At 39.6% G+C, this 14,921-nt stretch overlaps 1 protein-coding gene across 1 annotated transcript in view; it reads left to right on the forward strand.

Moving 5' to 3' along the window:
• The first annotated feature begins 546 nt into the window (after positions 1-546).
• The window catches only part of PRKCE (protein kinase C, epsilon), a 295,234-nt gene continuing 280,859 nt past the window's right edge, over positions 547-14,921 (forward strand). Inside the window, exon 1 of the mRNA XM_009880644.1 lies at positions 547-894. Coding sequence (XP_009878946.1) covers positions 547-894 — 348 coding nt within the window. The remainder of the gene's footprint in view (positions 895-14,921) is intronic.

Here is a 14,921-nt window from a genome sequence, read left to right on the forward strand (position 1 = left end):
TGGATGTTTGCTGAGCGGAGGCTGTGCAGTAGGCAGGGCTGGTGGGTCGGCCGATGTTTCTGATTTGTGTGTGTGTGTGCGTGTGTGTGTGTGTGTATTGTTGTGCGGCGCACGGGCAGGACTGGCGTGTGCGGGAGCCTGGGATCGCGGCTCTGCCTCCTCTGCCAAGGCTGATCCAGGATTATGGTCTAGGTGAAGGGAGAAGGCTCTTGCTCGCCCCAGGGATTGATTATGCTCGGGTTTTGATTGCATTCGGGGGTTTCTGCAGCCGCGGACGCCTCCCCCTCCCCGGCGGCCCCCCTCCCTTGTTTTCCGTTAGAAACACGGGCAAGAAAATAAATGTATTCACTGGGTGTCGCAAGAGCAAAGGCTAAATAATCAAAGGTAACAGCGGCAGCAGCAGCAAGGCGAAGACACCCGCACTGTATCCTGCTCCCCCGCTCCCAGACCTGCCCTCCTATTTATTGGCGAGACCTTCCTCCCTCCCTCTTGGTGCGAGTGCGTTGTGCGAGTGTTTAATCCCGGGAAAAGTGCAGCCATCCAGCCATGGTGGTTTTCAATGGCTTGCTGAAAATCAAGATCTGCGAGGCGGTGAATCTGAAGCCCACGGCGTGGTCTCTGAGGCATGCGGTGGGTCCCAGGCCACAGACCTTTTTGCTGGACCCTTACATAGCCCTCAATGTGGACGACTCCAGGATCGGGCAGACCTCAACGAAGCAAAAGACCAACAGTCCTGCTTGGAACGATGAATTTGTCACCGACGTTTGTAATGGCAGGAAGATAGAGATGGCTGTTTTCCATGATGCCCCCATCGGGTACGACGATTTTGTAGCTAACTGCACTATACAGTTTGAGGACTTGCTGCAGAACGGGAGCCGCCACTTCGAGGACTGGGTGAGTGTTCGCGCTGTAGATACATACATGTACATATCATTTTCAGTGGCATGGCTCTGGATGCAACATCTGTCTTGCAGAGCTAGGTTGCCAAGGGCATGTAATGGCTCTGAAGGCTTTTCATTATTTCCACGCTTTGTTATACTGAGATAGTCATGGTTACTGTGTATCTAATGCATGTGTTCTACAGGCAAGGGAGGAAAGAAAAATATGCTGCATCTAAGTAAGAGATGCATAATTACCACTTCAGTTTCTGAAATTATGTTACATAAATGCAAGTCTAGTTATCTTATTGTGTTTGAAAAACCCTAACCAAATGCATCCAAACACAACATTACCGCAAAACCCAGATCCAGCACTTAGACCAAGTTCATAATTTCGATGTGAACGTTCTTGGTCAGTCTGGCGATGATGAGCCTCAAAAATCCAGACCTGACCTCTGATATGAGGCACTTCAGGGTCTTCGTATCACTTGAAAGCTCACTGCATCAACACTGATGCTCCTCCTTCCTTCCCCAAGATGATCTACACCTTTATGCATAGAGCTTCTTTAAATACCTGAAACTAATAAAAGGGTCCTGGTAGATTTTGGCCCCAACCAGACAAATTCTGTTGCCTGTATACACAATGTATCCAACAGCTTCTACAGCGTCTTACAGACCCAGGGGCTAACATGCCTCAGTGGGAGTACAAAAAAGCTGGAAAATCCTTGGTCTGACATCCTCAGGTACTGTGATTTAACACGGAAGAATCAAACAAACAAAAGAAAGAAACACAGGAAACGTGAATATGCACATTTCACGTTTCTGCAGTTAAACAGTTAAATGGTATATCCTTTAAATAAGGAGTATAATAAAACAAAAGTAGCTGTCTTCTCATTTTAAATGTGCCCTGCCATCTGAAATGTGACCAGCCATCTGAAATGTGTATGCTCATCTTTTTGTGTATTTATTTGTTATGGTCAAGGATACTAATCAGGGCAATATTTATTTGGCAAACAGGCAAAGAACCCAGGACCAAAGTAAAAACAGTGAGAGTTAATAGCTCTGTTTCATGTATTCTTGGGGCTTCTTTACTTAATGGAGTGGTATAAAGAGATGTCAGAATGATGGAAAGGCGTGAAAGAATTAGGCTCTATTTATGCTGATTAGGAGCTGAATAACTTTACTGTTAAAACTTTTATGTTTACAACTTTAAAATATTTTTTACTTCTGCTTCAATATGTTACATTGTGATATTTAGGATCTAGATGTTTCTGATGCCATATAAAAGCTACACATTAGTAAGCTCGGGTGGTAAAACTGAGTGATAGGCAGAGGAAAAACAGCCAAATCAGGAAAAGACAAATGCAGCAGTATTGCAGATGTCTTTTACCTGGATTGAATGATAATCAAGTTGTGGCTTTCCTGAAATCAAGCGGGATTTCTTGAGACCAGTGGGACAAGAACGTCATCACAGATTTTTAGTGAAAGAATAATAATTTTATATGTTCTTTTTATGTATGGTACGTGTTGTGAGTTTGTCGCCGAATCTGGAAGGACCTTGCAGGTTGCAGATGCCAAGTTTGAATTTTGGTGGGGCTGGTGTGCTGGGGTACGTCCTGGCTTTGATTTTTAAGGTGAACTCCAACATCTGAACACGTTCCCTAGATAAATAATGGAATTTAACAGATTGAGGCCCATTGTAAACATGATCTGGGAGGAACTACATAGCTGAATCAGATAAATGCTGTGTTTTATTGCACCAGGATTCATTGCTGTCCAGCATTCACTGGGTGGGAGGAGACGAAGGAGTGACTACGCTTGTTATCTGTTGATGTGACAGGATTGAGGACATGGCAGTGGATCATAACTGGTCAGCTCAATATAATGCAGCTTCTCAAGCATCACTTACCTAGTTTTTGTGCAGTAAATCCTCATAGTTTGGACTGTGTTTGTGTGGTACCTATAATACACAGTGTACACCACCCTCCCTGTATCACAGTTAGAATTGGTGAGGAGGAAAGTATTTAGAGGATTTACCCTTGTGCTTTACCCTTTCCAAAATCTTCCCATTTACTGAGTGTGTCACTATAATTATAATACTGAGTGTGTTTATTGGATTGTTAATAGATAGGGACCTTCAGAGAACAGGCTCTTACAAAATCACCCTGTTTTTTTGTCTGACTTCACTGAGTTTAAATAAGGCCTGTGGCCATGACATCTCTATAGAGTCCATAGTGAAGTAAATAGATTTATGGGTATCTTCATCAGTGTCTGGAGTCAATATTAAAACCTGAAAAAATGAAGTCGCCTATGAAATGAATGGGTTTCACAGGAAAACGCACATGGCCTAAACCAATGTTAGGCTAAGATCTGCTGGTACGATACAGTCAATTTCGTCTGTTTAAGAAGAGGACTAATTCCTTCAATTCACTCTTGGCATTAAAGGCAGATATTTTTGTAGTACTCTTTCCTAACTTTATTATAAGCAAATGGAAAGCAGCAATCACATGAACCCATTCCCCTTACTGCCTGAAATATCAAATAAATGCAACCCAAGAAACACTCTTGGAGACCATAAATCTCTTTATGCCATTCTGAGGGTTTCCCTTTAAACAGTCCTGAAAGTTTGATCTGGGTACCACATACTTGTGCAGTGTGTTCGGTGCCCCTCTTTACCTTCAGAATGATGCAACAGTTCTTGCAGGACTGGACTGTCACTATTTAAATAGGTATGAGAAAATGCTCATGTGCTGAGAACAGGTCTTGTCAATATATTAATAGCTTTAATGTTTTCGATCTCTTATAATACAGTATGTATTTTTGTAAGGAAAAAATTCAATATTTGTGTTATAATATCTGTACTAGGGTCAAGGTTATGTTACTTGTCCTGTAATATATTTCTAGGTTCTTGTCAGAAATCCAAAATGCAAAAAGACTTGCAAAGAAATAATGGTTTGTTTCTTTGCCCCTAAAAAGAAAATGTTTCTCTCTTTAACCAGCTCACCTACTTTGATTGGGTTTTGCCATTGTGCAAATCCCTGTATTTTTTCGAAGAGATGAGTTTTTTAGGAAAATACTGGGTATTTTTCTCACTGTTAAGCCTGTGCTATATACTGATGCCATGGTTACAGTGGAAACACTAATGATAAACAAGTACAAAGCTCAAAATCATGATAGTGTCTATTGTATTAGGACAAGTCAGATAAATATGCAAAATCCTGATTCCTTTTATCTACAGAGTATTCAGCAGCTGCAAAAATTATTTTTAATCTTTTGATATTTATAATCCCTGAATATATATTTTTTTTAAAAAAATCAAAGTTGTAGCCTAAAAAAGTGGTTCAGATTTCATTGGATGGAAGCTTTTAAACAAAATAGATACTTTTTTTTTTGTTTTGAAGATCGATACTAAAATTTTTTTTTTGGTTTCTAAAAAAGGTATAGTGACAATTAAAAAGATGGCTGCTTTTCCAGTGGTGCATCAATACAGACATAGCACAGTAAAAGTGTCAGTTTTGCAGATTTTTTTAGTCATGGCTACACTGCAGTTTTAAAGAGAGCTTTGGATTTATGACATTACAGGCTTTTCTGTAAGCACATAAAATGTTAAACAGAATGGCACAGAGTATTCAAGAGGATGTTGATGAACTTACATTTTGAAAAATATGAAATACAGACCAATATAACAACCTGCAAGTTCTGATTGAAAAACAAACTAATAACATGAAAGCTGTGGTTATATTTTTTTGAGTTAGATAATTCAGGTAGTAATAAAGTATGTCTTTAGCTTTCTTACATGTGGAACATATAAATGTTGCACTTGAGTTGGGAATGCAGCTACATTTTAATCAGTAGAATTGAGATTGAGTAGGAAAATTCTGTTGATATTTAGCCTTGTTGTAACACTCCTGTGAATTAGCATGGCCAATGTTTGTGTGTTTGGATGATTGGTAGTATGGGTTCTGAGTTCAAGTCCTCTTTCCTGAGTTGATGATAGATGAAATCAGTGCGATTGGACCTGTGCCAAAGGCACCATCTAAGGGTCTTAGCCATTAGCCCAGCTCTACATGAGAAAACCTATTGAGCTGTCCTAAGAAATCCTTTTGTGGGCTAAGTAGCAGAACTCACTAAATCAGTCAGGACATCACAACGTTTAGCAAGAAAAGCCTTTATTTCCACTGAAAATATTTTACAGCTATAATTAGGTTAATGAAACAAGTTTAATTTTCTGCTGTCTTAAAAAAAATCCCTAACATTGTCAGGAAAAAAATAAAACATGGATTTGAGTGAGTTTTTCTTTGATAGTCCTAAAGATCTTCCATACTGTGTTTTTTCTCTTCAGTGCTCCTTCTTAAGATCTTGATTTAAAACATTATACTTTTTTAAAAGCATCCTTTCATATTTCCATTTTGTCAATGTGAAGCTAGTCATGCAACTGTGCCACCATTGCATAAAGCCAGTTTGTTATGAATTGATATAATATCTCAATAACAAGTTGATGATGAGTTATGGGAAATGGTGTGGAGAAGAGGTACACTATTTTACATACTTGTTGAACTGTTGAGTTATGTATTTTTACATCATGGTTACAGGGTACTATTGAAGACGTTTTTCTATTGGAAAGACTAAGTCTTTAAGTTGCGGTTCATGAAGTTAGTCATTAATGGAGCTGTGAATGTCATGGTGCCCACCAGTCATAAGAGAAATAACAGTAACAAGTATGTCATACATTAGAAAATCTGCAAGCGCTTTAGATAAAGGTCAATATTCCTTCTTCTCTTTGAGGAATTGAGAAGTAGATGCCCACATTCACCCAGAAAGGCAATAACAGTGAAGGGATTAAAAGTCTTCCGAGTCCTCAGTCCGGTAGCTATCCATGGACATGAGAAGTAAAAGTGTCTCCTTCCCATGCTTGTAATTGGAATTAACTGGAAAGGCTGCCTAGGTGCTTATCAGAGTTTTTCTGTTTGGTTGGTTTTTGTTTTAGTTTTAAATGCCATTTCTGTTGCTGAAATGGGAACTCCTTTCAGTCAGCAGGTGAACTGTTGTAGCTGGCAGACAGAATGGAATCGTGATTATTTTAGTGCAGATTACCCTGTGGGTTAACCTCTGCTTGTGCCATACGCTGCTGAAGGGTGGTATTGGACTAGCAGATTGTGATTGCAGCATATTTTCATTTTTATTTTCATCTACTGCCTGAACTTATCTGTGCTGATGGTGTTGAAAGGCCTAGGATTTTGCTTTACATCTCACTTAAACTGTGGTCCATGGGCTGCTGAAAACCATTGTTATCAGAAGAGTATTTGTTGAAATGAAAGGGAAATTGCTGTCCTGTTTGAAAGGTTTCTGCATGACAAGGCTGTCACTGAGCAAGGTCAGGTTTGGGGGGCAAAGGTGAGAGAGCTACAGGGGATCAGCAGAGTTTCACAGGGACTTGGCATAATTGTGAGGGTGGGTGGTTGTCAAGAGGAGATGGAAGATTTTGGAGAGTGCTCTGTATAGGTAGGGGTTTTCCTTGCCTTCTCCCCCAGCCTGTCTCCCTCCTGTGCCTCCTCTTTTCCCTCTCTGCTGGGGATGTGGTACAGTCACCACGCAGTTCACCCACTATCTTGTATCAATCCCTGTCTACAGCTGCATAAATCTACTCCTACTCCCTGCTAGAAATGTTCTCTCCTAACAGCTCCTGCTTACCTGCAATGCTTCCCAGCCTGCTGAGAAGCAATAGAGGGGGGAAAAGCTGCCTCTGCAGTTGCTACTGCAGGGAGAGGGAAAGGGCAAAGTGGGAAAAGGAAGAGATGAGACGTGGAGAGAAACCTGGAGAAGGGCAATGAATAGTTGCTGCTGCCCCACATACTCCAGCTGCCCTTTTGGCAACAGGAGAAAGCTGCCCATGTAGGAGACAGGGATGATGTGGCATAGGCAAATTGACTAGTTGGAGGCCGTATGTTGCTCACTGACCTTTTTTTTTTTTTTTTTTGGCCTGCTTTGCTCGGTGTATAGCTTTTGAAGTCTCACTTCAGATGTGAAAAAAAATTGCTCAGGGCATGAAAAGGTTTAGCAAAGCACACATTTCACTTAGCACTGAATTATCATACGTGGAGGTCAGGAGTTGATCCCACACTGATCAGAATCTCATCCTGCTGTTGCTAATACCAATACCGATACAAAGTTCCACACAGTGAAAGTAATTCTACTGAACTCTGTAGAAAGTATTTGTTGGAACAAAGTTACCAGTAACAGAGTGCAGTTCATAGGTATTATTAGTTCAAAGCTGGACTTGAGAAATATTTAAGTGGGGTGAAAATGGTTACTATATGTCCTTCTTGTGCCAGTTTTTAGGCACCCAGTATCATTATTCCAGCTTAGGCAGTTCCACAGACACTGTGCAAGAACTTCATGGTTGTGGGTAAACCACTGATCTCACTGGGTTCGCTGGGTTCACTGGATTTCAGTTTTTTATGTGTTTAAATTCTTTCCTCAACTGGGGCCTGTGTTCCAAGGCAAAACCGAGAATAAATAACATTTAACAACATCCTTTACTTTCATTTTACTCTTCCTGATTTATTATTCTTCTGCAAATCTTGCACATGCAAGCCTGGTTTCTGCTTTCCTCAGCCATCAAAACTAAATCTCTGCCCTCCCTGTCCAGAATTCTTTAAATACTGCTGAAATGAGGATTCGATTTAACTTGGTATTGTAGGACTTGGCATCTAAGTATGACTAGTTTCCTCTCCCTAACTAAACTTCCATTTAAATGAACTTTTGAGAGATTTTCAAATTTTGAAGGGAGGCTGTGAATACAATTTGGAAAAAAATGAGAGGTGAGAGCCTTTCTGCTTGGAATTGGCTGGTTGAATTCAGTTCTGCTTCACCCAATACTGTCTTAAGCCCCTTTCTCTCACCCCAGTTATTAGACTGTAAGAGAAAGACATGCACAGTTCATGGTAAGAGAGGTTTTGGAAATGATGGGTTATGCAAGTAATGGGAAATCTGTGCTCAGAGATGACCAAGAAGAGACTTTCCCTCCATCCACATGGAAAGGTATGGCTGGAACTATCTGCATGTGGAATAAGATCAGAAGTCCAAAGACAGTTTGGAAAACTGCCAGTTGGGGAGGGGGGGGACACACAACGACACCAAACAAACCCTTTTGTCTCTCGCAAGAAGTTAGACACAGCAAGATCTGAAGAATGGAGATATTTTGCATGCCCTTTTGAGTCATGCAAATTGTAGCAGTTACAGAGGTTTCTACCATTTGGGGGTAGAGCGGTCATTACAGAAGGCTGGCAAAAAGTTTTAACTTAGTGTGTGTAAGCGACTGCTTTCCTATTTGGCAGGCAGTCACTAGAAGATTTTAAAAGTGTATTCGGCAATATTAATATGAAACTGCAACTGTAAAGCTAATAAATAATGCTAGAGATTGGGTAACTTTAATGGCAGTTATGTACTTTGCACTATATTTTAGTAAAGCAAAATGCAAATGAATATGATGTAAGAACATCGGCAGAATTATTATCTACTGTGATCATCATTCACGGTCAGGAGGTGGTAAAGTTGATTTCTGAGTGTCCTCTCACTTACATTCCTTTAAGAGTTAAAAAATCTTAAATTATCATTGCTGTGATTTGACAGAAGTTACAGAAGCCAAGATTTCACATATTTCTCAGTATCGCAGCTAAGAAACCTAGTGATATTGGCAAGTTCCCATTAAATCTAACAGGAATTTTAACGTTTATTTTATTGGAAGCAGTGTTAGAGAAATGCTACACAGTTCTAAGAGTTTTTCCCCTACTGAACCCTGTAGGGCTTGAATTGTTGAAGAACAGAAGTGAAGAAAAACCATTGCTTTTAGAATTAAAAAAGGCAAAGTTTGATTCCATCAGAGGCTTGCAGGCAGCCATTTCTGCTTTATATTGGCTAACTTGAACTGATTTAATTGGTCTAGACAATAGAACCATTTTGGTTGTTTCTGGTGTCCTGCTGGGCAATTTCATCACAGGCAGGAACAAAAAAGTGTGAATAATGGCTAGATGTTACCGAATAAATTTCATGTCTGCATTGTTTGAACAGTGAGCACCCATTTTATGTCTTTATCTTAAATGAAGAGTAGGTAAACTTAATACTTAGTGTTTCCAATTTAGTATCTTTCAGTAGTTTACTCTATAAATACATTCTCAAGCCTCTTATTATGGGGGACCCGAGTTTCTTATGCATTTTAGAACTCTTCGTTCTTCAGTACATTGGCCTTTTCTAATGTCATTAAAAATATATGGCTATGTCAATGTTAATATTTGTAAGTGTCTTTAGATAGTGACATGGTAGCAGTGAAGCAGATGTAATGGTGGTGGAGACATGAAGGGAAGAGTGATACATAATCTGCATAGGTGATGAGGAAATGGTTGGAATTGCTTTGCTTTGTTTAACAGATTAAAAGCCGGCAAGACAGTAGTGTTCTCTCCTTCCTTGTTTTCTTTCAGTTCCCTCTTTATCATCTGTTCTGTTTCATGCTGCCAATTCTCCATCTTTCTTTATCTGTTCTGGCTTCAAGATGGTCAAGAAATGATAGGGTGACCTTTACAGGATTGTATAAGATTTCAATGTTGGCAATGCTAGCTGGCTACATGAATGAAATGTCCTGGTATACATCTCTACAGAGACCTATTGCAAGTACAGTTTTCTTGCTGGGACTGTATTTACTCATTGCATAAGTCGTTGTGGCATCTGCCAGCTTCCTTTTATTTCAGGTGAGATTGATCTATGGTCTTGGAAAACTGAGTCTGAGAATGTGTTGGAAAAGGAAAGGCTAAAGGTCACTCATTCTGTGTCCACTTTATTCTCTTTCTTACAGGGTTCTAGTTGGATTTATTGAGGAGTCTCAGTTCTTTTTTTCTTTCCCTCTGAGTTTCCTTGCCTTTTCCTTCCTTAAAACCCCATAGTGCCTTAGCACCTCGAACATTTGACTTCACGTCCCACTTCTTTTCTCCTTAATCCACTGCTATCACCTTGTTCTCAAGTCCTGGCTGCCTGTTTTAACTTTTTGTTAATTTTTCTTGTTATTACTTCCCATATATCCATATTGCTCTTATTCCCACCACTCCAACTCCTTCCCTCTTCTTGTCACTCTGGTGGACCAGTGAGATCCTTGTGTCAGTAGGGCTCAGAGGCATCTTCGGTACGTGAACTCTATGGGGTTTACCCAGCTGCTCTTATCCAGGGCATGTTTCCTACTGTGCTTCTCAGCAAGCAGCAGGGAACTGACTGGTCAGACCGGTGGCTGTCAGAGCAGTTATTGATCAGAAGAAGTGATGCACTGAGTTTCCAGTGCGTATGACAGAAGTGGTGGAAGGAGGAAACGTAATATGGTAGCTTTGAACTTCAAGCAAAATTCTCTGGTTTTAACAGAGTCAGTGGGGTGTTGAAGGAACATACTATGTCCCTGAAAACTGGACTCTCCCAAGCAAGGGAAACACTGTTGTAAAATTTTAGTTGGTACTGACTGTTGGGATTTTCAGGGACTCCTAATCACAAAAAATACCTGGTATTGTTTGGGTTTGGTTTTGTTTTGTTTTGGTTTTTTATATAAAGCAAAATGATGGTTTCTGTCTTCAAAAAATTACAGTTCAAGCACAAGTCAAAAATGGCAGATTGGGAAAGCCAAAAGAGATAATAGGAAAATCATAGAATCATAGAATGGCTTAGGTTGGAAAGGACCTTAAAGATCATTGAGTTCCAACCTCCCTGCCATGGGAGGTTGGAAAATGCTTACCAGTGTGAAAGATTGTAGCGGTAGCGTAACAGCAGCCTACCAGTTCAGCTTTGCTTGGTGTCTCTAACTCAAAATCTCAAGGGGAGAGGCAATAGTGGAAATTTTGCAGGAGATATTTGGAGATCCTGATGCTTTGCATGATGTGGTGTTTCTCCTCAAGGAGTTGAGGGAGGTTTGGAGGGACAACCCTTATAATCTAGTCCATAGTTATTTTTGAGTATCCCTTACAGCTTTAAGAATGTTTGAGATCACCCACTTTTAGGGAACCTACAGGGTTTTTCTGTATAATTATATGAAAGCTTGTATTAACTGTATTACTACGTGTGAGCTTTTTTCTTTATCAATAGCTGGGTTAGAGCACTACCAGTGCAATAATCAAATACAGACAAGACATATAGGGTTAATCTTATGTACTAATGTCACAGGGCTGAGATAAGCTTTGTTAAGTTTTATTCCACACCTTTACGCTTTGTGCCAGCATGTTCTCAGATCTGTGTCGAGGCTCTGAGAGGGGGAAAGAGGAAAGAAGAGTTTTATTAACCTCTCGCAATGATTTTGCAGAAATGTAAGCCATTGCATCAGAAGCAAGTGACAGTATTTTCACCTAAAAGAGCAAAACCTTGTAGCTCTTTCAGATGACCTTTATGCAACGCTTTATTTATTTTTTTATATATATGTGTGTACAGTAAAGCCCATTACTTTAAAAGGAATATTGGTTTAATGGTCATATTTAGGAGGCAGCTTTGCATGTGTATTTTTTATAAGGCCACGTAGAAGGTTTTAAAATACAAATTCAGCTAAACTGATTTCTAACAATTCCGTGGTACGTTAACAGCCCAGACACTACAACCTAGACAAGTTCCTATGATCTCTTTAGGTGCTCTGTCCTTGTCAGTTCATGCTCATTCTTTGTGTCTGCTTTGCTCCTTGTTGCAAGATGCTATGGATAGGGGATATAGCATTACCTTCTTGTATATGTCAATTAGTAGGACTGTGGGGTCTTGTCCTGGTTTCAGCTGGGATAGAGTTAATTTTCTTCCTATTAGCTGCTGTGTTTTGGATTTAGTATGAGAATAATGTTGATAACACATGTTGTTTTAGTTGTTGCTAAGTAATTCTTCGATTAAATCAAGGACTTTTTCAGCTTCCCATAGAAGCTGAGAGGGAGCATAGACAGGACAAGCTGGCCAAAGGGATATTCCATACCATAGACATCATGCTTGGTATATAAATGGGGCTTGGCTGGGGGACAGGAATCCACAATCGCTGCTCAGGATGGGCTGGGCAATTGATCATCAGATGGTGAGAGCAACTGTATTGCATCATTTTATTTTGTATACGCTTTTACCATTATTATTATTATTACTACTCTTATTATTTTTCTCTTCCTTTACTGTTCTATTAAACTGTCTTTATCTTGACCTATGAGGGTTTTTTCCCTCCTTTTTCTTCCTCTTCTCCCTACCCTACTGGGGGTGCGGGGGAGTGAGTGAATGGCTGTGTGGTTCTAGTTGTCGACTTGGGTTAAACAACAACAGATCCCGATCCTTTTTTGAAAGGCATTCACTCTACAATGGTAGTATGATATAGAAAAATAGATCAGGTACAGTTCATCTCTGTTTGTCATAGGCCAGTGCAGTGCAAAAAGCAAAACCTTTTCTGTGTTGGTTTTGTTCGTAAGTAGATGTGTGAGTAAGCAAAAAACAATATACCTTAAACAAACACAAAAGAAGTTTGTCTGTAGTGTGTGCCATACGCTAATGACTGGGGGCATAAGCTGTCTTGCACACCTATTCAAAGCTGATGTTCCTATATTGATTTTGATGGGAATTTCTTTGAGTGGTGTTCCCTGTTGCTGAAACTGTTGAGACTACGTGTATCATTTAGTTGCATACATAGTGATTCCTCTGTGCTACTGGCTGAGTTAGGGAGACAGGTAGTTACCTCCCCGTCAATTGAACTCCTTGTGTGCTTAATATTGCACTTTATGTATTTTTCAGAATTGAGGTCTATTGTAAATTTTTCAGTTACGTGGAAGTCACATAAAAAATTTAGGCTCCCGATTCAGCAGTCTATTGGAAGTGTTACCCAGCTGTCTTTTCATCAGTGGTTATTTCTGTGTCTTACCTGTTTCTGAATGAGTTTGTGGACTACTGTGACATTGTGGACTACTTGTAAATGCGTTGGTCAGAATGGGCAGTTCTGACTACTGAGCCTTCTCTTTGGTTTGTCATACACGTATTTTCTTGCAAGTGAAATTCTTCAGAACATTTTTAAAGTAAAAAAAAAAAGATAAACACACAAAACCTTAACATTTTTTTTCCTGACTGATACTTCATTAATAAAACAATAGTAAACCATTGAATATTTGAACAAATAAACCAAAACTGACCTCTAGCCTTGTTTGAATGTACTCTGGACATCAAACTGACAGGCTCTAACATGTTCCAACTGTTATATTTTGTTTCAGATGTGTCTACTCACCAGCTAAGCACTGTTTTGCTGTATCAGTGTTATTAATACCATAAAGCTTTCAAAAATCCTTCGTGTAATCCAAAGTTTACAGTTTTTTAAATCAGATTTAAAATCAGATGTGAAGTGTGAGAATGTGATTTTGTCTTTTATGCTGTTCCTGGAAGACTGAGGTCAAAAAAAGCATCTGACTGAAATGGAAGGCAGGCAGAGTGAGAAATGAGGACAGCTCTGGTGAAGCCTCTTCTCCCTACAGCAGTCTCTCACTGGACTGTATGGGCTTCTTCTGTTTGGGACCTGGGCATAATTGTGGCAGTGATCAGTAAAACAAATTACAGGCCAGATGTTTTGTAGAGCTGCCAAAAAGTTTGCAGCTCTTTGAGCAACTGTGAGTCAGCCCTGCACCCTGTTTGCAGACTAGCAAGTAAAAGCTGCTTCCCAGCAGCAGTGTGCCAGTCTGTATATAAGCTTTATGCACGGTTAATCAACTTTACAATGCAAATAATGTGAAGTCTCTGAGACATTTTATGTACCTATGAAAATGTACTTGATGCTAGTGATATCCTCAGGAAGGCAGGAGTGAAGTGCTGAAGCCTTCTCGGAGCATGGATGCATACATTCTGGCAGGGTGACAGTTTTGACTGTAGGACTTATTACTTTCTCTTTGATAATGTGCACTGTGTCTTAGGTAGTGCAGAAACAGAAAAATCATAGTTTCTTCCTGGAGGAGCTTATGCTGTAAAATCAGAAAACTTATTACCTCACTTTTGGATAATAAGGTCATAAACTGCAATATAAGATCTATGAAGGTTTTGTACTTGTGTATCAAGATAGAACTGACGTGCAAAAGACATAGAAATTGCTTAACAAAATACAAATCTATACTTTTCAGAACAGAAGTATGCAAAAGAAATAAATGATATGTTATTGCAACTTTAAAAAATGTATTTGATGGCCCTTGGGAAAGCAGCACTTGTCCAACTGAGTAGTTAAGGGAGAGTGTTTTTATTCACATGAGTAAGCAGAGACAGAGGCTGAAGCTTAAGTTGTGTGCCAAACCAAGGAACACGTAAGAAGATGAACGGTCAACAAAGTGAATCCACTTTGTCGTAGACCAGATTATACAAATAAGGAAGATCATATTTGCAGCAGGCTTTATTTAAATAAAAGTTTCAAAATGTCATAACAGGTCACAACATAAAAATGGCTGTCATCAGTATTGCTTGGTTTTCCTTAGTGTTTGTGGTAACAGGTGAGGTTGGTGAATTAATTTTCACAGTGCACAAAGTGTTCCTGATCCTGATTACTTTATGGTCTGAAGTTTTTGTGAGCTATAAGATAGTATGTAATAACTTCATCATAATCTTGCATGATGTGAACTGGTCAGACAAGTTTTTACATACTTAGTTGTGCTACATCTGCTTGTGATATAACACGTTATCTCCTCTGTCTCTTCTGTAACTTTTGCCTTTATTTCCATTCACATAATGCCTTCAAACAAATGAGGATGTCAGTTATGGGAAATGATGGGAGGGGCATTCACTCATAATTCAGGTATAAAATCTTCTTATAAAGTAACCCAGCTTTTTATGTCAGTGGTTCTAGAAGAGGCCTTTGTCTACTTTAGATTTACACATAGTGATACGCAGATCTTATCTGTCTCAGTAGTAATGAAATTCATTAGCAAAATATCTGAGTCTGGAGAATCTTGTGTGTAGTCATCTTCACAGCATTCCTACGAGGAAGTGTCATGGACGGAGAAGCTGTATTCCTCCATGTCACCCAGAAGTATGGCACAAGCATTA

This window comes from Charadrius vociferus, unplaced genomic scaffold (genome assembly GCF_000708025.1).
Source record: "Charadrius vociferus isolate BGI_N301 unplaced genomic scaffold, ASM70802v2 scaffold192, whole genome shotgun sequence".
Taxonomy (NCBI): Eukaryota; Metazoa; Chordata; class Aves; order Charadriiformes; family Charadriidae; genus Charadrius; species Charadrius vociferus.